The 27167-nt window shown below is 47.2% G+C and overlaps 1 protein-coding gene across 1 annotated transcript in view; it reads right to left on the minus strand.

Annotated features, from left to right (window-relative positions):
- Positions 1-26179, minus strand: part of LOC112577148 (junctophilin-1-like) — a 53911-nt gene extending 27732 nt beyond the window's left edge. Inside the window, 3 exon segments of the mRNA XM_025260125.1 lie at positions 17954-17983; positions 23437-24460; positions 24582-26179. Coding sequence (XP_025115910.1) covers positions 17954-17983; positions 23437-23821 — 415 coding nt within the window. The 5' untranslated portion in view covers positions 23822-24460; positions 24582-26179.
- Positions 26180-27167: the final 988 nt, after the last annotated feature.

The raw sequence follows: 27167 nt of genomic DNA on the forward strand, positions 1-27167 counted from the left end.
TAAAGACAGCAGCACACAGTATACAGCAAACAAAACAATGTGTATATAACAGAATTAGTATAAACAACAGTCAGTATAAACAACAGTATTCAGCACTATCAGTATATACAGTACAGAGTGTGAACAGTTAGTGTATGCTTATAACAGTATATACAAACAACTCAGCACTGGACTACCTCGGGGAATGGGTAGGGATATGACAGGTGCCGGAATCGAACCGCTGCCCTCAGACTGATCACACTCTCGATGTACATGTACGTGTACGTGAAATACACAAATTTCTGGCAAACATAACATAACTGACTGTGAGCCCCCCAGTGTACGTCCCCAAAAATAATCAACTCATTGATAACGGCAGCCAGACATTCCATCCTGGACCCTGTCCCTCCCGACAGCCTGGCACCGCCAGAGGGCGACTGATGTCGTCCCCGACGTAACGCCACCTAGCAGCCACCCGTCCCACCCGACTAAGTATGAGTTCGCCGACTCGTGTGGGACAAACCGTGGCACCAACACTATAGTCCTCTCCTGATCTCGTGACCTCGTGACCCAGTATAATGCTGTTATTGTCTACAGAACAGTCGGTGTTTACAATAGCAGCTTAGTGTAAACAACAGTGTAATTAGCACAGACAGTGTAATTAGCAGTCAGTGTAATTAGCAGCCAACATACAGAGCAGTACACACCGCACGATCAATATAAATATAATAACATAACAATGAGTTATGACACACCGAGCAGTCAGAAATTATTGTCAGCACTCGCTATACAGCGGTCAGTGTGACAACAGGTCTGTCACAAATCAATCACTAAAGTGGGCGTGGCCAAAACAAAGGTCTCGAACAGCTTCAAAGAAAGACAGAACGAGCCGCCACCTGAAGGCCAATTTCATCAAATCAGGTCAAGCAGGTCCCCCACCTGACATCCATCTGCCACCTGTCATTCCATCCACCCGTCTCGAACCTTCCCTGACCCACAAAGCCGACAGCTCTAGCGGTGGTGGTGGTGGTGGTGGTGGTCCACGTCACACTGGCCGAGACTGACCGAGTGACCAGCAAGAAATAACGATGGCGACCGGGTGGTAACCACAGCTTCGTCGTCGTCGTTGTGACCTTGTTTTCGATCCTTGGAGAGCCAATGGAGAGGTCGGGGAGAAGAGGGAGGTGGGAGGATAAAAACCCCATCAGTTACCCGTCTGCTGCCTCATCGATCGGCCACCGGGAGGCTGAAGCCTTCACCACCTGCTCCTCGACTTTGACCGAGATTTCGGAAAAGGCTGTTCGAGTGATTGGCGAGGACTGGTCTGACGACTCTACCTGTGTCAAGCATGTGTTTGCGAGTCCGAGCTCTCGACCGAGAAAGACAGAGAAAGACAAACATGTTCCAGAGAAAAGCGTCTGAAGAAAGGTGAGATGAAAAAAAATTCTCCAAAGCAATAAAACGTTTTCTGTCACTTCTGACAACACCCAGATAGATACGTGGGTTTGCAGCAAGGACCAGATGAACTTTCACCCCTACCCCTCCTGAAAAACACTCAAACATTCTGACAGTGTAGCCCCTAACCCTAAAGAGTTGTATTCATCAACAAGGGTGCCGGCAACAATTTTTTCATCATCATCTCCTCCCCTCAGAGGGAGGAAAATGTACTTTGTATACGGGTGTGGAAGTATTTGTATGTGTGTGTCTGTGTGGACAGGTATTTGTTTCCACGTGTGTGTCGCTGGGTGAGTTCGTGGACGGGTGGGCAGGTTGGTGTGTGTTCCACACTATCAGCTGCTTGTCATCTCTCCATCTCGCACGTCCTCGCCCTCTGCACGCGCTGCCTGACCCCGAGGCACGCGCCGACCTTTGCCCCTTCTCATCCCCACGCCTCGCGGTATCTGTCATCTGCACACCACGGGCGACGACAGCAGCGAAGATGTAAGCCGATCGGCATAAACAAACATGTTTGACCCGGTGGCGAGGTCGACGGAGGTCTCGGCGATGTGCAAACCTCGATGTCGATGTCACGCGGGAGGTTTGGGTGCACGAGCATTCACGGGTGGGAGATAGTTACAGACACAGGGAGTGAGCATCAGCTTTGACGGGAGAGCTTGTCTCTCCACTTCAACAGGTCCTCTTTGCCTACATCGGTATTGAACAAAGATCATCGTAAACAATTCGGGATTGTTGACAAAGAAACAGCTGTTCATGGTGGCGACACAATCTCTAACAAAAAGAAAACATGTAAACATTTCTTCGTGGACGTACAAACATCTGATGAAAAAAAAGTCTTCAAGAAGCCTGCGAGGTAAAGACAACTGCTTTCTCTCTCACTCTTCTATCTCTCTCACTCATTCACTGAGGACAAAATAGTGAAACGAGAGGAAATCACGCTCGTATTTCTTAGAAAAGACACTGTTTGCTTGAGTGAAAGAGAAAGAAAGAAAAATCTTTTCTTAGGGGTCGCTGTGGAGCGAGGAAATGCCATCAAGCGTTTGACCAAGTTTGGCAAAGGTCGCGTTTGAAGGTGAGGGTCACAGGAGACCAATGTTGAGGCAAACGTTGTGGACGTTGGTACCTTGATCATCATGCTGAGATTGGTCCCGACCTGTTTGCCAATAAGGTGGGACTTTGGAACACTTTGATGATTGGGCACTTTGCCCAGTTAAGAACGACTTTCACTTACTCCTGACGAAGTCAGCAAAGTTCTCTCGACTGACGAGGGCCTTCCTCCTCTCCATCTCCCACTTTCACCGCAAAGCACCATCCCTTCGTGTCCTTCAGCACAAAAAAGGCAATCATACCCGGAGCAACATGGCCTGTACCATTGTATTTTTCCACCCATTCATGGCGCGATTGGTGCTCACCACGAAAAGTTTATCCAGACCATGGTGGGTTAGCTTCCCCACGAAACACAACAGCGCGAGCAGAATGGCGCGTGCTGCCGAGGCCCCACACAACCAGACGACCACTAGACGTCTGAAGATAAGATAAGCAAATACCAATGAAGTCTAATTATCTCCCCCTCCCTCTCTCTGCGCACCGAGTGAAGAACCAGTAACGGTTTTCCCCTGTTCTTTCCTTGACAGGATGTGTAGGTATACAGCGCTTACGTCAATACTGATCTTTCCGCTATGCGTGCGCATCACTCGCGTGCAGGGGTCAGCCCGGGCGCTGATAAACAAATGTCTGCCAGCATCTTGCTAAAATCTCAGTTATGTGTTCGTCGAGGGAAAAATGCGCGAAGTACAGTTGAACAGCCTCTTCTTTTTTTTTTTTAATTCCTTGGTCGATGAGTCATCAGAATGCGCAGCTATTTGAAGGATTTTGCTCACTTCCGGTCCAGCTGCCTCGGTGTTGTCAGAAATATATTATTGGGTGTGATGCTGGTGCTATGTGAGCAATGTATGAGACTTGTGTTGGTTGGAATTATTGCAACTTCCAGACTTTGCAGGTTGTGTGACTGACATATCACGGGTATATTATCTGAATTATCTCAATTATTACCTGAATTCTGATGACCTCACTAACTTAGGTCATTCACAAATATAGCCAATGGAAAAATTAAGAAGAAAGGAACACACAAACATATATATATAGTCACGATTTTGAAATCATCAAGGAATGGACAGGCCGGCAGATGGGGAGGGGAAGGAACCCAATCAGAGGGGTGCAGGGTACCCCGGCTGGCGCACCTACTACCCTGCGGAGTCTCATCAAAATCGACGACTGATTTGAGTGAAAGGAAAGATGGGGGGAAGGTACATTTCCTGTTCATCAGATGGAAGGGAGGATGCTGGTGATCTAACAGTCAGCCTGTAATGAAGACAAGTACCACCCACCCATGTGATGAGCTAACCTCCCATCCCAGAAATACTCGTCCCTTTCCCTCCGTACCCTAACGATCTCGTGACTAAACTGCGAGGTCTGAAACTTTCCCTTTCCGGGATAAACGGGTGTTTATTGTGTTTACTAAGTGTCCGGGAAGATTCATAAGCGCCACCGCCTGATGACACGTGATAACCTACTTCCGTGGCGAAAAGAAAACAAGCAGATGGGGTACGGCCTACCCGACCTTTCCTAGTCAACATCCCCCTCAGGCTGTGATAGAAGGGTGGCCGCCACCCACCCGACCTATGACTTGTAGACGAGCCACCTATCATCTCGCTCTTTGTAGAAAAGGCCAACACACCTCGAATCCTCCGGAAGCATCTATCCGACCACAACACCCTCCCTAAACTAATTACAATGAGCACCCCCCACCTAAAGTCTAGTAGCCTCCCTTCTGTCCTGGCTAATGTGAGTAAGGAGCCACTAGGGGCCGCTCCTGTTTCTCTCTGCTTCATGTCTGTATTCTTACTGAGGCGTCAGGCAGGCACGAGGCACCACAGGGTCAAAGGTCTGTGAGTGTAACTGATGCCACGGAAACTAGTTTTCTCTCGCTCCATCTCTTTTTCTCTTTCTCTCTCTGTCTTTATTATCTAATATGTCGTAATCAATATTCGACCGGAAGTGTCTTGACCCCACTTCCTCACTAAATAAATAATAAAAAATTGGGTAAATCATTGAGTGTGTGGGTTACCCAACTGAAGAGAGAAATTTCACGCAGATGTTTCTTCTTGTTATTTCCACTTCCTTCATTTAATAACCTGCATGTTCCACTCATAATCTCGCTCTCTCAGTCCCCCAAGCCCTCCACACACATACAGACCTGCCACACACACACAGAGACCTGCACACCTGTCCAGACCCGTGCAGGGGTGAGACGGAGGGTCTGGTGGTGCCGTCAAACAGGGCCGCCGAGAGCCAGCCCGGGCCCCGGGACAGACGACCTCTCCGGGCCCCATGTACTTGTAATCGTAATTATTTCCCAGTATATAATGTAAAAAAAAAAATCCACTCCCCCTTGAAGCTGCCGTCAAAACACACGAGCTCGACACAAGACACCTGTCGGCGAGGTGAGCACCACACCTGTTCACGTGGAATCTCCAGGCCTGGCCTCTGCATTTCCTTGCAGCTCTAAGTGCCTGGTGACAATTTTGTCCAGAAAACGAACACACTGTGCGGACATTTATTCATCTTTGTCCAGACCACCTTATACCTTTTTCTCTACTTTCCCAGAGGAAGCGACTTGCTAGACACCGAGACCTTGTGAATAGCTACCCTCGGGGTCTAGCCACCCATTCCCCAGTCCCCAACCTTCTAATCTTCAGTCACTGTAAGATTTTTACATCATTATCCCAAATAATGTATATATAGCAGGGCTTCTGCTTACGCAAAAATATACATTAAAAGTTGGAGGACCCTTCAACGTCAAATTCAAATTTGGGCGAAGAACAGGGAACCCCCTTAAAAATCTGAAGAAGGGGTTCCTGGGAACCCAAAGAATTTAGCCTTAGCAGAAGCCCTGTATAGTATATCCAGACTTCAACAGCTGGTAGCTCCACTAGTGTTTCTTTCTTTACAGATTTGACCCATTGTAAGGGATGGGGACATGAAATTCATCCTAAAAATTCCTGAAAAAGTTTTAAACTCAGTTGAAGTACAGTTTCTTGATGTTTGTGATTCCATTGCTTCTCTCTGTCCGCAATTCCTGGACCAGAACAGACGTTAGTTTGAACACAGACGCTGACATAGCAATTAAAATAATATTCTAGACTGTGCTACATTTTGACGAATATGTCGTTTAATATACACTGACTTAATTATAATTACTCAGATATTTGTACATGTTGGGAAGCTTTTGTGTGTGTGCATCCAGCCGGTGCACGAGCCTGTCATGCACATCACGTGACCCTCACTGTCTGCGGGATGCTGATGTTGGACGCGCCCAGTCGTGAAGGTCAGACAGCAGCTGCCGGCGTGAACCCGTGGTAGACATGGTATACAAGGTATATAGGGTATATGAGGGTATACTAAGTAGTGTCCTGGCGAGTACACGCTGGCACTGTGTCTGTCACACTCTCCCTCCACTCCACGTGGCTAATCACACTAGGATGGCATGCGACCTTCACTTACTGCACGTGCCCGCTGTAACAACTGTGTGGAATGTCCCATCATGCACTTGTCGTGACAGGCTTTGTGACGTCAGTCGTCCTATCAATTACCGCCATGTTGAAATTTAAAAACCGAAAAATCTCAACCCCACCTTTCGCAGGACTTTTTTGGTCGTCTTAAAATTATTACCAGGGCCAGACAGATTCTTGTCGACATATATATTTCACGATTCTGGTCTGACTGCCGTGTGCGCTTTTTTTTCGTCGGAAAAACTTTTTTTTTTTTTTTTTTTTATTAGAGCCAGGGTTAATGCAGCGATCCGAGCGGCATTGGACTGTAAAGAGTGTGACACAAAGTCAACAAAGGGAAAGTGAAATGCACGTGTCTTCATGGTTCCACTTCAGTAACACATGTCATCGTCCCGGACATTGTCCATACTTTAGGCCCATTAGTGTTGTTAGTCAAAAAAGTTTTCGTTGCCACACGGACGTGAAGAACATGTTCGGGTGACTGAGGCGACTAGGGACATGGCGGTTACAACACTCGGCGAGGTCTCCAATGTGGAGTCACGGGCGACCTTTTGATACACGACACGTGACGACACGGTTGCTTTTCATCAACTAACGCCTGCCCCACCGGAACCTGTGGTCGTCAGCCGTAGCACATCGATTGGCTCGCGACCTGCACGCGCCGCCAGGTTCAGAGGTCGCCGACCTGAGGTCTCTTCCACGTGGCGGAGCGCCTCCCGCCGGCTGTCGGCGAGCAGTGGGTAGACACGCACTAGCAGTCGTCGAGGGCTGATTTAATTTTTTTTTTCACGTGATTGCAACCCCTCCTCCACACTCGATCAACCGTTTCAGCTGATCTGTAACTGAGCGAGGGCGGCATTTAACGACCTGCAGCCATGAAAGGATAGCTGATGGAACGGCAGATAGGCAATAAACAAACAGCAAACATTTCGGAAATCAGTCGGAGACAGTGCAACAACTGGGGATTGAAGTGGATTCCACCAGGAATGACAGTGGCTGTGGTGATCGTTGCTCTCCTCGCCAAACAACCCGCTTGTCCAGTGTGCAGTCAGTTCGATGTCCATACATGCAAACTTTAATTTAAAATAAACAACAATAGAGGTAGTTGTCTACAGCTAGCGGTCATACAGGCACCTTTATTCTACCGACACCATATTCAGCATTATTTATAGTATACTTACATCAAGACCTTAATAAACTGCACACTCCTCCTGCCACCCATACCCGCGTGCTCCGAAAACAACAACAACAACCACCACGATCATAAGTGTAAACTGACATTTGATCTCGCATTTCTACCCGTGTGTACCCGTAAGATTACGGCATGTTTTCCACATGCACACACTATAAATGTGTAGTACACACCACACATACACATGCAAACACCCAAACACACACCATCTGTTTCTTGAGATATGTATCAAGTTTACACACCCACACACACACTCACCTCGTATTGATTCACAGCAGGCTTTATTCTTTCGTGATTTTTAAACATTATTATTCGTGAATATCAATGTGGCAACAATGGAGTCACGAAAGCCGGTTGCCGTTATCCGTATGTACATTGAGTACCCGTATGTGGGACTGTAAATAAAAAGTACATGGTACACAGGTCTCTGTCGTTCTGTCTTTCCCAGCATCCCTGTCTCTGATGATAACTTGCATTTTGTACACTGCAACTCCACTGCACACCCCTTCAGATGCAATTCGACTGCAATTTGACTCTTTTCCCTACTGCTGAAACTACGACAGCAGCGCCACCTACTCTGCGGTTATCCCGCTGTCAAGTACGATCTCAACCACACTCCACAAGTAACATGACAACTGATACAAGGATTCTCTCCACACCAGGATAGAAACAGTTCAAGAAGGGTGAGAGTCGGGGAGTCCCTACCCCGGGTGGTCAATGCACTCGACTCTGGTACAAGTCGCCGGTTCGAAACTCGCTCTGGAAATTTGACTCCGCTGGGGGAGGTAATTAGGGAAAGTAATGACGGCGAAGGGAGGTTGGTCTCCTTTCAAATGTCAACCTCTAGTCACAGTGGGCCACTTTAGACTGAAAATAACTAAAATATTCTCTCACATGTCACTTAGTTATAACTGACACCAACAGGTCGCTCATGACTGTACAGAAGTGTAGAATGGAAGACGGGGTACTCTCTGGAGGGGAGGGGCTGTGGATAAAATCAACTCTGACTTTTCCAGTTGCAGCGAAAGAAAAAGGCCAGGCAGAATTTCGCGAAGGTGCAGGCACCCAATTAACAATGACAACACCGTGGGAGGCCGACCAGCCAGCAAGCCGCATTCCTCAACACATTCTCTCTCAACCTCCTCTTCCATCCTTCTCTCCATCCCTCACAGGACGTGGATGCCTGCTGGATGACACACACACACAGACACATGCGCACAGATCGCTATGGATAATTAATGGTGAGGATAACTGACAACTAGCATGTTTCTGTCTCTATAATTAACAATGCTACTTCTCTCGCTAAAGCTTTGTTCTGTTTGTTTGTTTTGTTTGTTCCTATTCAACCGTTGGACTCGCTTAGTGAACAGTCGCTCTATTCATGGATGAACAATCGCACAGCGCGCGCTGCATGTTGACATGAATATTGTCTGTGATGTTGACTCTCAGACCACGTGTGACAAGGTAATAATAATTATCATACAGGTGAAAGTGCGCGTGGCGATGTACGTGTGTATGTGAGTGTGAGTGAGAGAGAGAAACACTCACAGACCTACTTCTACACAACCGGAAGTCGTGGTGCACACCACGTGTTTTACTGGTCATATAAGCCAGCTGGTAGAGGAATATGAATCACTCTAGTAACCTCCTCACCCTAAAATATAACAAAATATTATTACAAAACATTATTTGTTCCAGCCGTTAGAGTCTATCTACACTGTGTCACGTGACTTGAATCACAACACAGACAGCGCCTGAAAGGGTGTGGCAATCGATTCTCGTGACAGAACTTTTATATTGTTGTTTTTTTTTTGTTATTTTACATTGAAAGGTACGCAATGTTACTCACAGATTACTCATCCTCCATGATGTTTGACAAGCAGGAGGAGAACATGGAGGCAGCTCGAGTGAATGAGCCGACAAATGACATCAGCAGCTAAAAATAGATTGTTCTTACAAACGAAATTATTCCTTACACAACTTTTCCCATTTTTATCTTAACCTAGGCGGTTCTTTAGAGTTTTTAAATACCTGGTTCAAGACACACACATACTCTAAGCATCTATTCACACACACACAAGATGATTTCCTGTCACGTGACCAGTAACTGTTGTGCGGTGAGCCACTCAGTGCTTAGTCATTCAGCATTTCTCGTTCAGACATTTTGTTCTGAATTGTACTTTCTTCTACATTCTACAGACACTCGCCATGCCAGCAGCAGCCAAAATGCAGCGCCACCTGCTGCAAAAATTTCATTAATCAAAGAATCTATTAACAGAAAAACCGGAAAGTTGTCACTGAACCAGATTTTGGACACTTTTTTAGCATTTTAGAAAACGAAAAAATTATACGCGTTCCTTTTTTATATTGTCTCTCCATCCTCCCTGCTTCTCTCTCTCTAAATACACACACTGACAAGCAGGTAGAGAGAGGAAGGAGAAATGGGGGTGATGGAGGGTCTAGACAGCTCTTGAAGACTCTAACAGCTCTCTTGGATGCGCACCCATCATCCGGAGCAACACAAGTCGTGTTTATCCTGCTCCTAGTCTGCAGCGTGGGCTTCGACAGTACCGTCACCTGGCAAACATCCTTCTCCCCCTCCTCCACCCCACCTCTACCTCCCCCCCATCCACCCCACCTCACTGTCTGACGCACGCGCCTTCACCACAGGTAAGGCTGTCCACAGGTAAGGTGTCGGTTACGCGTGAGTAGCGAACACGCTGACGCCATGTGCAGGAAGCAGGTAACCTTTGGTGGAGGGGAGCTGGGGGTGGGCATTATATATGGGTAAGCCGGGTGCTGTACTCTATCATGACTGTGCTTCATCTTCTGGCGAGCGATTCATCCGCATCACTGCAGCAGCAGCAGCAGCCGTGTGTGCGTGCGCGTGCACACCTCGCGCTCACGTTTCGTTATCGGGTTTATTTATAGACCGGCGCGTGCTAGTGAGCGACTGAACCCGACACAAACGACTCCTTCTTTCTTGAACAGTGGCAGCAGCATCTTCTCCAAAGTAGTTTTTGATGGCAGCTAGGAAAGCAAAATCTTGTCTTATTTAGTTTGTGTCCGCAGATAAAACAACAAAAACGAAACAAAGCCACATACACAGGCCCACCCACGTGGGGGTTCGAACACACAATGAATTAAACCATAATTAGAAATTTAGGGATTTCTTCATTATGTACTCGGTGTTATATACATCCTGAGATCCTGCTGTCAGAAATGAACAGGGGATGGAGTTTGCAACTGGAAAAAATTCGTCGCTCAACTTCAATTCCACCCCTACCCCCCACACCCGAGAAATTCACTCCTTGTTGACAAATATTTCTTCTTTTTTTTTTAAGGTTCATATCGCCGTAAAGCAAATTACAAAGAAAACAAACCGTAACAAAGTTTCAGAAGTTTGTGTCGAGGAGGGTCTCTCCTGTTTGTGGTATAATCCCACTGACCTTTACCCTCTGTCACGTGATCTTATCAACCCATACTTCGTCTTCAAGCTGTGCACGTGCATCTCGAGCAGCAGGAGGTGGAGGAGCCTTCAGGCCGAGGAGGTATGGCTCATCGTGTCGAATGTTGTTTACAGACTTACACTCCGCCGCCGAGGCGACTGAGGTCACCGCGTGCTCGCGCAGCGGCTCGGGTCAAGCTTCCGACCATCGGAGTCGCTTTCTGATGCAACTGGGGGAGAGGTGGTGGGGTGGGGACTGGGAGGGGAAGGACTTCCGATGGAATAGATGGAAGAGGCGCAGTTCCTGTACTTACCCTCTTAGCAATTCCTTACCTATCAGATCTTGTCACTTCCACGAATTCCACGTTCTTACAAAATTTCTGTTCTTTGGGTGACAAGAGTGTATGCTTATATTTTATTGCAAGCGTGTGTGTCTGTGTGTTGAGGGGACGGAGGGATAATGATGCCTGTTTATTGAAAATGGAAAGTGCTGGGAAAGCTGCAGGTAACAGCATTGGTGGCAGTTCGGACCCCAGGTAACCACGTGGAGGACATCACAGGTGACAAACAGGTAAAACAGGTAAACACACCTCACACGTCCAGTTCTACTCTTCTCTCTACGTTCGGCAATGGACAGTCTGTTCTCTGGTGTTATAGCGGCCTTGACTTTATTCAAATTATCCAATCAGATTGTAGCTTTGGTTGCTCAAATAACGGATGAGCTCATGACGGTGAGCAGATTTCCACATTCTTACATCTTCCACCCCAAGACTGGTACTTTGTGTGGTCCTCATGTACAACTTTGTCAAACATAGTTATTTACAAAATATTTTACAGCGCAGGTCCAAAGTTGGAAGGTTTGCCATCAAAGAAATTATTCCTAGGTGACCTCTTGCGGAAATCCGTCAACCAGATTGAGGCTATAATTACGAGCTCATTGTCTTAGTCAACATGAGATAAAAATGTCAGCATCCTGGTCAATATGTTTTTTTTCTCAACATGTCTTTTCAGCAAGTGAACTTTCAACATGTCAATATGTATTAGGTCAACCTACTACATGTCTTAGTCAACATGTCAAGATGTTTGTGTGTCTAAGTCAACACTGACAACACTTCCGCCAACTCTTCCTCCATGCATCCCGACAACCCTGCGCTCAGTGTGTTCCATCCTCTCTCACTCCTGCACAATTCATCTTCCGAGTGTGCGCCGTGTGCTGCACACGACAACCACAGCCAGCATCGCAGGCAGCCATGACGGAAGTACTACCTGTGTAACAGATGCCCGTGTCATACCCTTTGCCCTTCCTCCCTCCACCCCATACAGCTCACCCGACAGGCGGAGGGGCAGGAGGAAGGGAGGATGAGAGGGGAAGATAACGTGTCACAAACTCTCATATCATGGAAGAGCTGCAAGCCTTTCGGACATGCAGACATCTTTCACCTGAGCTGCGCATGCGTGGAGCTTAGTTCACTGCAGGGAACGAGCGTCGATGCCAAGAAGGAGGCATGGAGATGCTGGGTTGAGTGGAATGTTTATCCTCCGGCTGTTGGTAAGACCTGTCCTGCAGGTAGTTCCTCCAGTCTGGAACATTAACACAGCCAGACCGAGGCAAAGAAGGGAGAAAAGGGATTTAAAAAAGAAAGATACCAGGGATGATGTTGTTGTAAAGTGACAGCCTCTTCCGAGAAAGGGTTTGCCAAGACAAATGCAACATTATACACGATGGGTCTAGTCGGGGGCAGAGGTCAAGCAGTTTGAGATATTTAGCCTCACAAGGGTTGGCCATAAACTCCGTGAGCATGACGGACGAGGCAGTAACGGACACTGTGGCGGGTAGAGGGCATCATGACAGACGGGCGTGGATGCTGATACAACTTTGTTTATCGCATGAAACTTTCGAACTCCACCTCACAATATCCAGACACCTTACCAATGATCGCTTGAAGGATTTCCAGATACCAGTTCTTTACCTTTACTGGCATAACAACATCTAAAGAGCCTGCTGTTCTTTCTGCAATTCCATTGTTTATTTTTTAACAGGACCCAATCCACCCGCAATGTATGGTTGATGTTTGTATCACGTGGTCATCCCTGTTCTAGTTGCAAATGTAGTTATATTTTGTGTTCGTGTGATGTGTTGACAGCAGGCCAAGATGCCGAATTTCACACCATGAACAGAGTGGCCTGCATTTAGAAACTAGAGAACACGATGTTACTTTCGAGAACAATCCTCTGACCACTGCTTTCATTGACACGGACACAGCAAAGTGAAAGCGGAGGAAGAAGAAAAGTCAGAAGTCATGGCAACCTTCTCCTAGGTTTGTCAGTCGCCAAACAGTCTGTGAGTGTGGCTGATACGAAAAGCCGCTCACACCACACCTTGTGATTAGCTTAATGAACCTTTTTGGAACAGTATGCATGCACGTGACCTTTACCCCCAACCGTCGGGTAGACCGCTTCCGGTTTGGCTGTTGGCTCGTGGCTGCGTGCGGTGTGTGAACTCTGTCTGCGCTTATGACGAAAGGAAAATGTTTCGAAACATTGCTCTAAATGTCAGCTGGTGTGAAATGTTCGGCATTGTTTCTCGTGAATTTTCTAACTAGAAAAAACACAAATGCTGAGACTAATGGAGCGTGAAGCCTCCATGGGCGCCTCGAGTTTAAACAACACACCAGAGTTGGTCGGCATCACTGTTCTCTTTCACTTTAGAGATTTTTACTTTGAGGAATGGCAGAACGCAGATTCTTGATTTTGCTTCCATTAAATATGTATAGGATGGGTTGAGTTAAAATGGGTTTAGTTAGTGTTCTTAGAGTTCAGTGCGCTGGAACCGTGAAAGTTAAGCTAATCCTCTTCCGACCATCAACTATATTCCTCCTCATTTTTATCATTGACCATCTTGAAGGCAAAGAAATGTAAAATATAACAAACTTTCACAGAAATAACGAAATTTGTCCTGGCAAAAGTTACTTAAAAATAAAAATGTTACAACTGTACAAAAATATCCTGCAGGTACATCTATACCGACAAGAATGCTAACATGTAAAGTGCACATCAATCCCAGACGATGTTAGTGCAAATATTATTGTGATTTTTTTCTGTCCCAAACTGCTCGGTGTTTAATGTGCGGGATGCTTATTTTATTGCGCTCTTGAGATCTGTTTTAACCCTCTTGTTTATTATTTTTAAAGCCTTTGTTTATCTGATCGGTTCTACTCTAATTCTACGATGGATGAAGTCTCTTGTATATGCGAAACACTTTTAAGCCTATATTTTTTATGTTTAAATGCTTCCATCCGGGCTCACGATCACTTTTGCAGGAATCTGGGCACATTATGGAACTAGGTAGTTCCTTCTCTCTAGGAAAAATATATTCAGGACAGATATCAGTCTCCTCAAGCTACAGAGTGCGCTGTTTGTGCTTCAGCCATGTTGGCAGCACGGACTGTACACAAACCGGAAAAGACTTACCGACAAACCCTTTGCGCATATCTCTCGCGCAGCTGATTTCCTAGCAGCACAAAAGGCCAAAATACATGGGTCCCCTGGTGGAAAGACATGGGTCCTATATACTTTCTATGTGACCATATGTTTACGGCATTCTGTGCTGCCAGGGTAATTACAAAACGATCCACAAACACCGGCTCGATGGTCTCCCACCGGCAATGGCTCACCTAGTCCGAGGCAGGGAGCACTATTTATAGAAATTTGCACCTGCTACATATATTGTGTCTTGTTTGATTGTTTCTTTGCTTTGTGGCTTTGAATGCCACGTTGATACTCAACTGTCAGAGCGAGGCTGGTCCTGGCTAACATTCTGTTGTGTGTGTGGCTGCCTCGGTGTGGCTTCCCTCGCCGACCACAAAGGTAATGAAGCGCTTGTCCACATTGCACATAAACAAACTGTAAACTTTATTCACCTCATTCTTAGCCACAAATAAAATAAAGACGGCTATTGGAAAGGAGAGAATGTTGTTGTTGTTGTTGTTGTTGTTGTTGTTGTTGTTGTTGTTGTTGTTGTTGTTTAGAAAAGAGGCATGTCAATCATACAGAATTGCCAAAACAAAAAGTGTGGAGTGGTTAATGAACATCTCACAGCCTTATTTCAAGCCCACAGCATCACTTGGGGAGGAGGATGTCTACAGCACAAAAGCTGCTGGACGGTCAGAGATGTCATAGATGCGCTTGTCGATGTCATGCATCGAGTGCCAGAATCAATAAACAATCAATAAACACTGCTCACCCACACATCAACCATCCCGCCTGCAGGCAGAATCAGACATCTTGTTGTAAACTTTGCGATTGCGTGCGACAGTGCGAGCTGCAGTTTGTATACATGTATGTGTGCTGGAATATATATATAGATAAACATGTAAGTGTATGAATGCGAGAACGCTCGTGTGTGTGTGTTAGAGAGTGAATGTGTGAGGGAGAAAAAGGGAATGAATGTGTGTGTGTGAGAGAGAGAGAGTTATACGCTAAACAAAAGTGTTTATACATTCTTCTTTGTACATAAACATCATTAAACTTCTAAACTCAGTCAGTGCATTTCATGCATCAGTCTGATGCAAGCAGTTAGCTTATCCAACCGACAAACACTCATCAGCTGTAAATCACATTAATAGTGTCAGACAAGCAGCTTTTTGCAGACCATTTAAAATATTACATCAAAGGGAGGCCAGTCATTAGCATGCTCATTATTAGCCCACCCCACACCCACCCCGAGCAAAACCTCCTACTTTGCGTGTTCAGTACTTGCGACCTCATCGGCCTACAATATGGTGTGGGACGATGGCCGAGGACTGGGACTAATGTAACATTGTTGTATCACAGACGAAAAACTTTGCGGTAGGAAGCTTAGTTGATCGAGTTATCTCTCCTCTTCCCTTGGCCACCATGTGGCTGTCGTCTGTCCTGTGGATTCCTGTCAATGACTGTGTCAACTGTGGACATCATTACGAGGTCCCACGTCCTCCGGAAGTCACCTGTCTAGATTTCCTGTTTACCTGTGTCTGCTTTTCTTCAGAATATAACTTCTGGGTTCCTTTGTAAACACCTGGAGTGAATCTGACTGTGTTATGGCATGCTTCGGATGCTGCTGCTGATGATGATGATGGTGATGGCGATGGCGATGGCGATGGCGATTACGATGAAGCATATACACACATAGGCACGCACGCACACATAGCATTGTAAGAGACAATGAGTAATAAACAGGAGGACTCATACACACCCTCCCATGGCAGACAAATCACAAGATGGCGCAGTAGCAATGTATTCCAGGTGAGTAACCCAGAGTGTATCCACAGACAATTCTCAGCTCTCATGATGGTGACAGAGCCTAGGAGTGTGTTATGCTCGGGTACAACCTAGCTACCTACACTGCAAGATGATGACAATGACTCGGGTACAGCCAGCACCTCGAGGGCCACCCTAGTCTCAGGCACAGACCCGCCAACGCATGTACGTCGGTACTTTGATCTCTCGCTGGGTAACCGCTGTGTCGTGCGTGTGCTGTGCAGCAACGGACTCCTAGTCTTACATATGATGACTTGATATATATATGTTATTATATTATGATTGTATCGCTAGGACAGCCACAACAGTTTATGCTTTCCATGACACCTCGGCTTACAAAATACTTTATGATAGTGAAATCAAGACTAGGATGTCGTAATATTCAGCTTTGGAAGATCAGAACAACTCACAATCCGGAAATATTTGACAAAATGTCGATCAGTAAGTGTGGAAAGTATGGAGGAATATTTTATTCATTTGCAATTTGTTTTAAAATGTTCGTGTGTGTATGTGTGTGCGCGCGTTTACAATCAGGGGACGGCATCAGAATTTTATTGTTTACTTCTCCGTACTAACCTGGGTCTTGAATCTGTGCCCTCGACATATTTCCGATCACCTAATAACAAATTAGTTTTCATTCTCTCTTTCCTGATTGCCTAGTGAGTTACTCTTCACTTATTATGTATTTCCCATCCCCGTAGTTGTTGTCTAGTATCTGTCAACACGTGCATGGATCTTTGGAAGGATGCAGAAAAAGGTGAAAGGTCAACACACTGTGACACTGAGGTCCAGTTCAACGACAGTGGAACTCCTTGTTCGGATATAAACATTAAAAGCAAGGATGGAATAACAGATCACGTGACCAGTTCCTTAGCTTTGAGGACCACAACACAGAACTGCCAGCTTTCCCTCCCTTCACCCGTCAGGAAGGGGTGGTCGAGGGTTGGCAACCTCTCTTGTTCCGGAGAACTGTGTTGGTATCACACCACAACAATTAATGATTGGGGTGGGATGCAACTTCATACACTCGGTGAACTGTTGGAAGTAATCTCTGGCATCCCGTGAACAGGAAATGCTGTTGCTGGCAATAGAATCACTTGACCTTACGACCTCTTAGACTTTTACCTTCGCTCAATTCTCTCTTCTCATCTCTCTCTCTCTCTCACTAACACACACACTAACATCCAGTGATGAGTGGGACGGATTAATGTATACTCTAATCAACGTTTGTTACATTTTACAGGTATACAGATGACTTTCAGGTGGCTTTTTTTTTTAAACTCAACAGTAGTCAATAAATTTCTAAAAGATTTCAATGAGGTGTTGGCTACAAACCATGCAAAATCCAAACTCCAGAAGAGCAACACCATGCAATGTAACACCATGCCAGCTGAAACCATCTCATTATAGCCTCCCCCTTCTTATACCAAGCCCCTTCTCCCTCCACCTACAATCTCTACCATTCGTCACTAGAACTGTCTGCATCGGGGCAGAATACAAGCCACCCGGGTCACTTCACGAAGACTCGTTCCGGGTAGGTGATGCTGTGTTATGTAAAGGATGCTTCTTGCGCCAGAGTCTTTGGAAATTAATAATTAATAATAATAATAATTGCAAAGTTTTTCTAACTGGCTATGTTTTAGTTTTAAGTGCACAGTCTTAGTAGGGTGTCATCTAGAAGTCAAAGGTGAGAAACACTGCAACCTACTGCTTTAGTTTTGTTGTTGCTGGCTTCACTAGAACCACACACACAAAAAAGCATGGCTGTCAATGAGAGAAAAAATTGAGGACAGTGTCAGTGAAATAGGTCAGTTAGCAAAAGTAGTATCACTCAGCCCTCCCCCACTATTCTCTTAGGTCAGAAAGCTGTCTACAAAAAGCCAAAGATGGAGGGAAAAAATAAAAAAAAGAGATGGCACACTTTCTAAGCTACTCCAGTCAATCGATCAGTAAGCTGTGGAAATAAGATCAAGGCCAGGCAATCAGACAAAGCGAAACAAGGCCTACCTCCAGCTGACCCCTCCGAGCCTCCGTATCCTGAGAAAGAACGAGAGCCTTGTCATCAGTACTTCCGGTCACATGTCACGTGACACTGCATGGAATCAAGGAACGCAGGGTGTGGGAGGGGTGATGATGAAAAGGAGGGATGATGATGATGATGATGATGATGCTAGGTTCCCGATTCAGAGGAAACTTACAAAGATTAAAAAAAAATCAGGCGTCAGTTGAGGGAATTTTTGTTGAAGGTGTTTGAAAGGAGTAGGGGGGAGGGCTAATGTGGTTTCCCTAATGATCGGGGAAAGCTCCATACAAGATGTGATTTCCCCAAAGCTGGGTCAATACCCTTCCTTCCATTCTCCGGGTGCACGCATGCAAACATCAAGAGGTCAACAGACGCCAGGATGGTGTGTAGACTACGCTGTGTAAGCCGCAGCCAATGGGAGAGCTGGGATCGTATGTTAAGTAGGCATATCGTGACGTCACATCACTAAACATTTAAAGTAGACTTTGGAAAGAAACAGGTGAGTACACTGCCAGCTGTGTTACTCTCCTTTCCCCCGACTGTAGTGACGGGTGTACACAGACCTTCGTCTGGTGCTCACGCTCACCCGAGTTTGTGTGTAAAGTGTCATTGCCAACACTGGAATTAAAATAGAAACAGACTTGTTTACTCCAGGGTTTGTTTGATAAGGTCTCGCCATTGTTCACCTCCCAACGTTCACTACGTGTTTGTCAACACTAGCATCTCTAGGATTCACCCATTCTCAGTCCCTGACATTCGCAATGTTCTGTTTGCTGACACTATGGATTTTAATGTTCAGTTCTCCAACTGTGGGGTGGACCATTCCGTGTCACGGAACCTCACCTCAGTATGTCCTCGGCTATAGAAATCGCTCGTCATGAAACAAGCTCTGAAATATTTCTGTTCTGCTGCTTCTTGCTTCTGTGAGGTCTGTATCTTTGACAGGATAGCCAGGACAGGGGCAGGATAGTCTAGTGGTAAGAGGGTAGGGCTACGCCGTTCGAACCCAAATGTGTATACACTTGCTGGTTCGAAACCGAACTGAGGCGTCGGTTTGAATACCTGACTCCCAAAAGAGTTAGGGATGGGGATAAGTAAGGGTCTTAACCCCTGTCTCTCCAACAAACATTTAGCAAACACTTTTGCCTCCTTTGAACTTGCTGAATTTTATCACCTTAAATGACTTTAATAACAACAACAAGAAGGCGAGAGCGACAAGCAAGGATGCAGGTGGTAAACTTGGACGTGACGAGACAGTAACACTCCTTTGCACGAGAAAGCGACGGAAGGAAAGAAAGAAATAAAGCACAAGAAGGATAGAAAAGAATTGTAATCGATCCTTGCTTTCGATTCGAAACGCAGTTTGCAGCGAATGTATTTATGACGACGGCATGCAGCCTGCACACTTCATTTCCTAATAACTTCAAGCAGGTCAGGTTCAAATACCAGTTGGTAAATACGTTTTCTTTTTACTGTCCTCCGAGATACCTCAGCCATTCACAAAAATTCTTTCTACCGCGGTTTTGGAAAGCTCAGCGGGATCTTTTTAAGGTTGTCTTAAAATACCTGTTTATCGCACTCGGGGTAGCCGTTTGATCTTCTCGTCTGCTCGACCTTTACCTGAGCAGCCTACGGGTATCGGTGCGCCAGTGACGTCATCCACGCCATCTTGGTCGACGCAGAGAAGGATCTTGCAGTCTCTTGAAAACTACAGCGCATGCTCTGACCCTTGCAAACTTGGCATACCGGAAGTGAATGAGATAGCGCCACCTGCCCCAGTATTCATGATGTCATTGTTCTCGCGCATCGCAGGTACTCGCTGTTTGCTCGGAGAACTAACTGAGAAAACAACCGTCCACCCTCTCTACCCCACTACTCCCTCGTCCACCCTCTCTACCCCACTACTCCCTCGTCCACCCGGCCATCTTACAAACTCATCTGCGCACAGGTTTAGCAACATGACTTGCTAAGATCCCACTGGGGATACTGATCCTACTACACCTGGAACACGACAGGGTCGGGAACTTAAGATACTTTTATTACATTAGATAATTAATAGCTTCCCGAGCAAAGAAAGTCAAGATGTTTGAAATAATAATAATGGATATTAATCAAATAATTCGAAACAATGTCGAATTCCTTGGTCAATAAATAAATTTTGATTGTCATCTTGAAACAGGACAAGAAGAATTTGTAGCTGCTGAGCACGGAATATAAGAAGTAGCTTAGCAACAAACGCAGGTGAGACAGAGCTGCCAGTGTACCTGCGAGTGAGAGCCGGGAGGGAAAGGACGGGGGAGAGAGGGAGAGAGAGAGAGAGAAAGAAAGTATTCCCCAATCGATGGCTGTGCACACGGGTCCAGGGCACCAGTCGATGAGGACATGGCCGACATCGACATCAACGTGTGTGTTGTTGCGGGAGTGGAGCGGATGTACAACAATCATCAGTTCCAGGCACGAGTAGAGGTCGGGTAATGATTGCAGGCGCCATTTGCCAGCATCAACGCCAGGGAAGACAAGAACGGATAGATGCTGTCCTCAGGTTTCAATTTAAGGAGGTTTAACTGTAGTTTCTAGGACGCCATCTTGACTATTAGTCCAGAGCTGAACTTAAATGGACTTAAATCTTTAATGAAGCCGCCAGAGCTTTATACCTACATATACAATTAATATACCTACATTATACCTATATTATATACCTATATTATATATCTATATTATACACCTAAATTATACCTATATTAAATACCTATATTATAGTTCTGGAATAGAAGAGAAGATGCAAGGTGATGAGGCCATTGTTACAGATGACTGATAACGTCCCTTCACCGAGCTGTTTTGAGGAAACACAGTATTTTTGTTTATTTTTGTTTGTTTTTGTTTTTGTCTCGATCTATGTTGACTTTGGTGTCTCTGGCCACCTTGTCTTTTTTTTCGTTACATCCTCTATCTTTGTTATCGATGTTCTATGCCTACTCCAGGTCGTTTTTACCGGCAGACCACTTCTGTCAGTCTCTGCAGCCTCATGTTCATCCAGGCCACCTTGTCTCCAGTTTTTCGCTCAATATCATTCCTTGCCTCCAATTCTTTGTAATTAGAATTTTTAATTTGCTTCTGATTTACAGCCTGAGCATTTTTTTTTTTCATTTAGTAATATTTCTTCGGTTCCAGATAATTATTATTATTGTTGCTTTTTTGTAAAACGTTTTGATGGTGGCTATATACTCCTACTTTATTCCTTAATATACTTAATATACTTAATTCCTATAGAATTAATAATAATAATAAACATTATAATATTTAATAATTTTTATTATTACGGGGACGATGAATGGGTCTAAAGCGAGAGTGTTAGATAAAGTTTAATAAAGAATAATAAAGTTGATTTGTATACCATCATCATAGCCAGGCTCAAAGTGCTTTACATAAACAAGTTTCAGTATCGAAATAATCCAGGGGGTAGTCTGGCAGTTGTAACCAGGGTTTGGAGCTGATATCTGTAACAGCAGGTGACTAAAGTAAGCCCAGTCGATAGGACCCCCCAACAACAACAAATCAATGGTGAAGCTGCAGGAAGCATCTGTGTCACCGTGAACAATGTCTCTTGGTCTCCATCCTGTCCTGGCCTGACCTCGCGGGGGTTCAACTTCCCAGCAACATGGCTTCACAGTTAGCCAGGGTGTAGGTCAGCTTTAGACGAAAAGATTTTGGCTTCTCCTGCATTTGTTGTGGACCTCCCGACAGTCGCTAGTGTCTGTGGTGGGCATGGTGTGACTAGTTGCCATCAACAGATCGAGGGCTGTGATCCAGCACCACTGAACTCACTGTGAACGCTGTGTGAGGTCGCTTAATTTAAAGGCGACTGTGTCTGTTATGTGAGGAGGAGGAGTCAGAATGCGACCCCATGCTGTGGTACACTACATGTACAGAAAGAGTGTCACTGACGTAGGGACAGAGTGGTTCACCGTGTCTAATCCTAGTCTAGCGTAGGACAGAGTCCAAGGAATTTTCCCCCGTTTTTGCTTTATCTTATGATTCGGGTATCTTCTGCAGAACAGTTGCTTGATGGGGAGATCCCAGAAGGATCGAGTGAGTTACAGGGCTAGAGGCACCAACAGATCGTCCTCCACACGCCATGCCACTCCCAGTCAACTGCCCCTAACGGTCACAGACTAGGTCACTAGGGCAAACTCCTGCCTCCACCTCCCAATATGGACCGAACATATGAGACTGGCCTCACACGACCACAGTACTACACACGCCACACTTACACAGACATACAGACGGCACACGTCACACCGACATACCCCAAGTACCCGTACACAGTGCGCACCCACCTCAAAGTCTGTTTCTATAGCAACCGTCACACTGAAACTCCAGCGAACGGAACTTACTGGAAATGTCCAGCGTAGGACCAAGCTGATACAGACTAACATTAGACAAACACACTGCCTCATTAGTTTATGATGTCGAACAGTCATCAACTTCCTGTAACGATGACCTCTGGGGTCACTGCGGTCGCCTGACCGTGACATGTGACTGGGTTGTAACATTTGACCTTTACACTGTTACTCGGGTTACATGTTCCTGCTGATGTTTTCATCGCCGTCTGTTTGGGTTCACGGACAGACTCCACGATTTTCCAATAACACCCTGAGTCAGCAAGCCCTTGATTAATGGAGTTACCTATATTTATACACCTACAATCTCATGTTCCCTTGTGAGATTCTTTGTTATTGCTTTTCTACTTTCTGGAAGAAAAGAAAGCAAGAAAAGAGGATGAAAACGAAGAATGTCTATGTCTATTTTTAGTACTGTTTGTTTTACCAAGATTGTCAACAAAAGTTACTAAAGATGGCAGAGTGTGAGCTGTTGTTGACAGCCCCTACATCCGGGGACGACTGTCACTGGGTACAATGTCTGGACATCCTGAAGGGTACTAGTGCTGACCATGATGAGGTCTACTTACTGACCAAGGTAGACCTACAGGCATGTTAGTGTCTGTGTGACTGTCTGTCAGGTGGAGGAGCCAGGATATTGGCTATCAATGAATGATGGGAGGAAAACGGTCAAGAGGTCAGATGTCCGTAGGACTGACAGTTTCGCGAGCAACAGCAAAGAGGCCAGAAGACAGAGCACGTGGCTGATTCAGGACCCAGTGATGAAGATAAGACGAGATGACCTACAAGCTCGTGACGAGAATCTCGCGGTATCTTGCCAACAGGTGAGCCAACGTGGGTCTGCTACATCTGGCGGTCAATTAAGGCAGGTGAGAATCTCCGGAGGAGGGGTGGCAAGGATGATGTACCCGATGTGGAAGCAATGGCGAATGAGTAATGATGGGTAGGGGTAGGTGGGTGGAGAGGGGGTGGGTTTTTCTGGAAGGAAAGTGAAGCATGCAAAAATGAACTCGGCAAATGTTATCTGCGCAATCAGGTAAACAAATCTTACGTGATATGAGACTCACCTCCGTCAGCGTAGCTCTCGCAGCCGTAGCCATCTTGCAGCCCCGTAGTCCACGTGCCCTCGTAGCGTGCACCGGAAGTGGTGGACTGGCGCACTCCATAGCGTCCCTTGAAGCCCTGTGTCCACTCTCCGCGGTACAACCAGCGTCCCTTGGTCTCCACGCCCAGCCCGTGACGCTTGCCCTGGAACCACTGGCCCTTGTAGGCGTTACCTGACGGCCAGGTGTACACTCCAGACACTTCAAAGCCGTACTGCCAGGCGCCGGCGTACTCGCCTTGCCCTTTGGGGCCAGTGCACACACCGTGGCCATGGGCCTTTCCGTCCTCCCACCCTCCACAGTATGTTCCGCCATCGTCGAAATCGAAACGCCCTCCGCCCGTCGTCATGACAACCGCTCACGCGCTACGAGGCTCTTCTCCAGCATTTCCCAGCTCACCGTGCAGGAGATGAACGGCCTTGGCCTTGGCCCCCGCGTGCCCCTTGTCCTCGTGATGGCGCGCGTGTCCTGTCCACCAAGCAACCTGACGACGCCAAGCCTTGTGGCCGTAACGTCTTCCACTTCCGGTCTGGAGGCGGCGACGGCGACGACGACCACGATCACGACGCGTCTTACTCACGGCGCCCTTTGAGTCACGTGCTGTCGTGACGTCATGTCGGTACGGCAATTGAAAAAAAAAATGAACAGAAAAACTTTCCAACAGCAGACAAGTCTACAAGAAAGTCGTGCACCAAGCTGGATCTGACAGCAACGGATCGGGAGATTATTAGTAAATTTTTTCTAGCTGCTCTCGGTGAAAATTTTTTTTTCCTCGATCTTCGGCTTGTTTTCTCCTTGACGTCAACAGTCTCCTCCCTCTCGCGGCTGCAGTCTCGCGCTGTGCAAGGTGACCCCTACGCACTCCGAAAGTCTGGAAGCAAATCCCTACCTGTGAGCTACCCGGCTTACTATTCCTTTGGTATCAGGTTCTGGCGACTGAGTGAAGCTGATTGGGGGGGGCACTCAAACCGCCGCCAGACTTTTGCGACTGAAAAGAAATAAAAAGCAGAGGGAGCTAGCAGCGAACCCTATTGACAGACTGCTAAAAAAGGAATTCAATGTTTTACTATAAAAGAGAAGTGAGAGAAAAAAAAAGATGTGAACAATACCTCACTCGTTCAGCTGTGGGCAAACATACATGCTCCTCCCTTGTTGATCATGGCCTGAGCGGAAATGGGAGGATGATGCTGCTGTGTGTGTAATGTACGAAGCTTGCTCCGGGTCGGTGCTCAGGTTGTAATTCCGAATCACAGCGAAAGATGAGTGCAGGGTGGCTGAACCTTGCTGGTGGTGACACACAACACGATCCATACAACACCACCGGCGACTAGTATTGCTGGACTGGTCACGTGTCGCCAGACAAAAGTCAGTCGATGATGACACTACCACCACGACGACGACGACCGAAGATTGCGTGAAAGACCAGGTGCACAGGGAAGAAAACACGGGTGGGAGGTCTCACCTAGCTACTGACAGTAGCAGAACGATCGACGAGCTGGCTAACACATCGACGACAGTCGTGGAAACACACTACATGGTGCATCCACAAGCAGGCTGGGTTCCTCCTCCAGTGAAGCGGAGACACTTTTGGTGGTTGGGGGGGAAGGGGAGGGTACCGACACACGCACTGGCCACTCGTGTGTGCACGTGAACCCCCTCCCACCGCCAACACGAGGGTTGGGGGATGGATGGCGATTGGAAAAAAAAAAAAGAAAAAGCTTCACACCGTGGGCACTGCTTCGAACGTGACACTCCCGAAGCTAGATGGCCGCCACGCCAATCGTTGCCGCGACCTTGACCCCAGGCCGTGGAAGGGCATCAGCACGACAGAAGACCCCGGCTTCGTCAGACGATGAAGAAGCGACGACACACACACACATCCGCGCCGCGCGCGCGCACACACACATACACACACACATCCAGAATGCCGCCGTCGACGATGTGTTGTTGCGGGGGTTAGGGAGGGCAGGGATGTTGAGAACTCCTTCAACGAACGGGTAGTATGCCAGGCTGCTAGCACGACGACGAAGAAACGAAACACAAGGGCAGCTGAGCCAGCCAGCCAGCCAGCGTACATTTAGTAAGGATTTGCCTAGTCAGTCTCACTGACGCTTGCGGTACACGGCAGCAGCAGCAGCAGCAGCAAGCAGCAGGCGATGCAGCAACACAGACGAGGGTTGATGTACTACGTATGCGATGGAGGGATGCAAGTCACGACTAGCTAAACCGCTTGGGCTGCCACGCACGTGCTGACAGTGTGTGTTGGTGGGGGTGGGGGATGTGCATGCATGCGTGCGTGATGGTGTGCGTATTCACAACCCTACCCCCACCAACCCCACCCTGTGTTCAGGTGACCGCCACCATACCGTTGTGCACACGCAGGTTAGTAACGCAGTCCCCGACACAGCGCCGTCGTCAGCAGGCCAACGCGCGCGCGTGCGAGCGGGAGAGAGAGAGAACACGACAGTAGCAGCAGCTGTTGCAGCAGCAGGCGACTGGGCAGACGGAGCAGGTTGCAGGGAGAGAAGCCAGCAGCTCCGTGCGGGCGTGTTGCAGCAGCAGCAGCAACAGCGACGTGCGGCGCGGTGCTGTACACTGCTGTGCTGGCTGTGCTGTGCTGCCGCCGTGTTCGTCGGCTCTTCTCTCTTGCACGCACGAGCCGGTTTAACCCCCTCGACCAAACACCCCACCCTCATTACTAACTCTCCCCTCCCCCTCCATCTCTCCCTTCATCATGAACGCGCGTGCGCCGGCCTCTCACAGGCGACTGATCGAGCTGTATACACAGCAAGATGTGAGTTGGAGTAAAGTAAGAGTAGTGGAAGTACCCGCAGCAGCAGCAGCAGCAGCAAATTTTCTGTGACCGTAAGCAGCACGGCAACAGTTTAGCAGCTTTATTGTCGCTGCTGCTGCTGCTGCTGCTGCTGCTGCTGCTGCTGCTGCACAACCTGTCAGTCTGTGCGTGCGGGCGTTCGAGCGCGCAAGACGGCGGAACCCTTCAGGACATTTCACTCCCCGTCCCCCAGTCCAACGGAAATCCACCAGGAAACCAAAATGAAAACATTGGGGACGGAGAGGGGTGGTGGAGAAAATGAAGGGGAGGTGGGAAGGAGGGTTTTGATGTTTGCCCGCACACACAGCAGATGTAATGCTGCTCACGGTCCTGAGCGGCTGACGTACAACACCTGTGTGTTCACGAACACAGGTCGAGGATACCTGGCAGACAACCTTTGACCTTAATGTAATGCTGAAAAATACAGGTAGAAAATGTTTGTGGCCATTTTGTCACGTGTTTTAGAAAGGCGCAAGTGGATGTCATCACGTCTGCACTGCGGACATGTTTCTTACTGTACATACACCGACAGCTGGCCACATCATCACTATGCTGCAGCTGATGGGGGGAAAGGTGAGTTCAACGATGTAACCAGCCCTTCCTGCTCCACCCTCTGCCTGAAGAAAGCATCATCGTCATCACCAAATCCCTCTGCAGCAAAGATTCGGAGATGCTAACCTCTCCCCCAACACACACCTTTTCCTCCCTACAAAAACCTTTAGGGCCTCGTGGTATTTCCGACGATGTCTCGCAGCTCTGATGAAGTCGCCCTCTGGATGACTGGGTACCTGGCAAAGGTCAGCCCTCTGGTGGCTGCGCGAGGTGTACAACAGGCTCAGCCCACATCCGACCACAGACAATT

This window comes from Pomacea canaliculata, linkage group LG12 (genome assembly GCF_003073045.1).
Source record: "Pomacea canaliculata isolate SZHN2017 linkage group LG12, ASM307304v1, whole genome shotgun sequence".
NCBI classification, from domain to species: domain Eukaryota; kingdom Metazoa; phylum Mollusca; class Gastropoda; order Architaenioglossa; family Ampullariidae; genus Pomacea; species Pomacea canaliculata.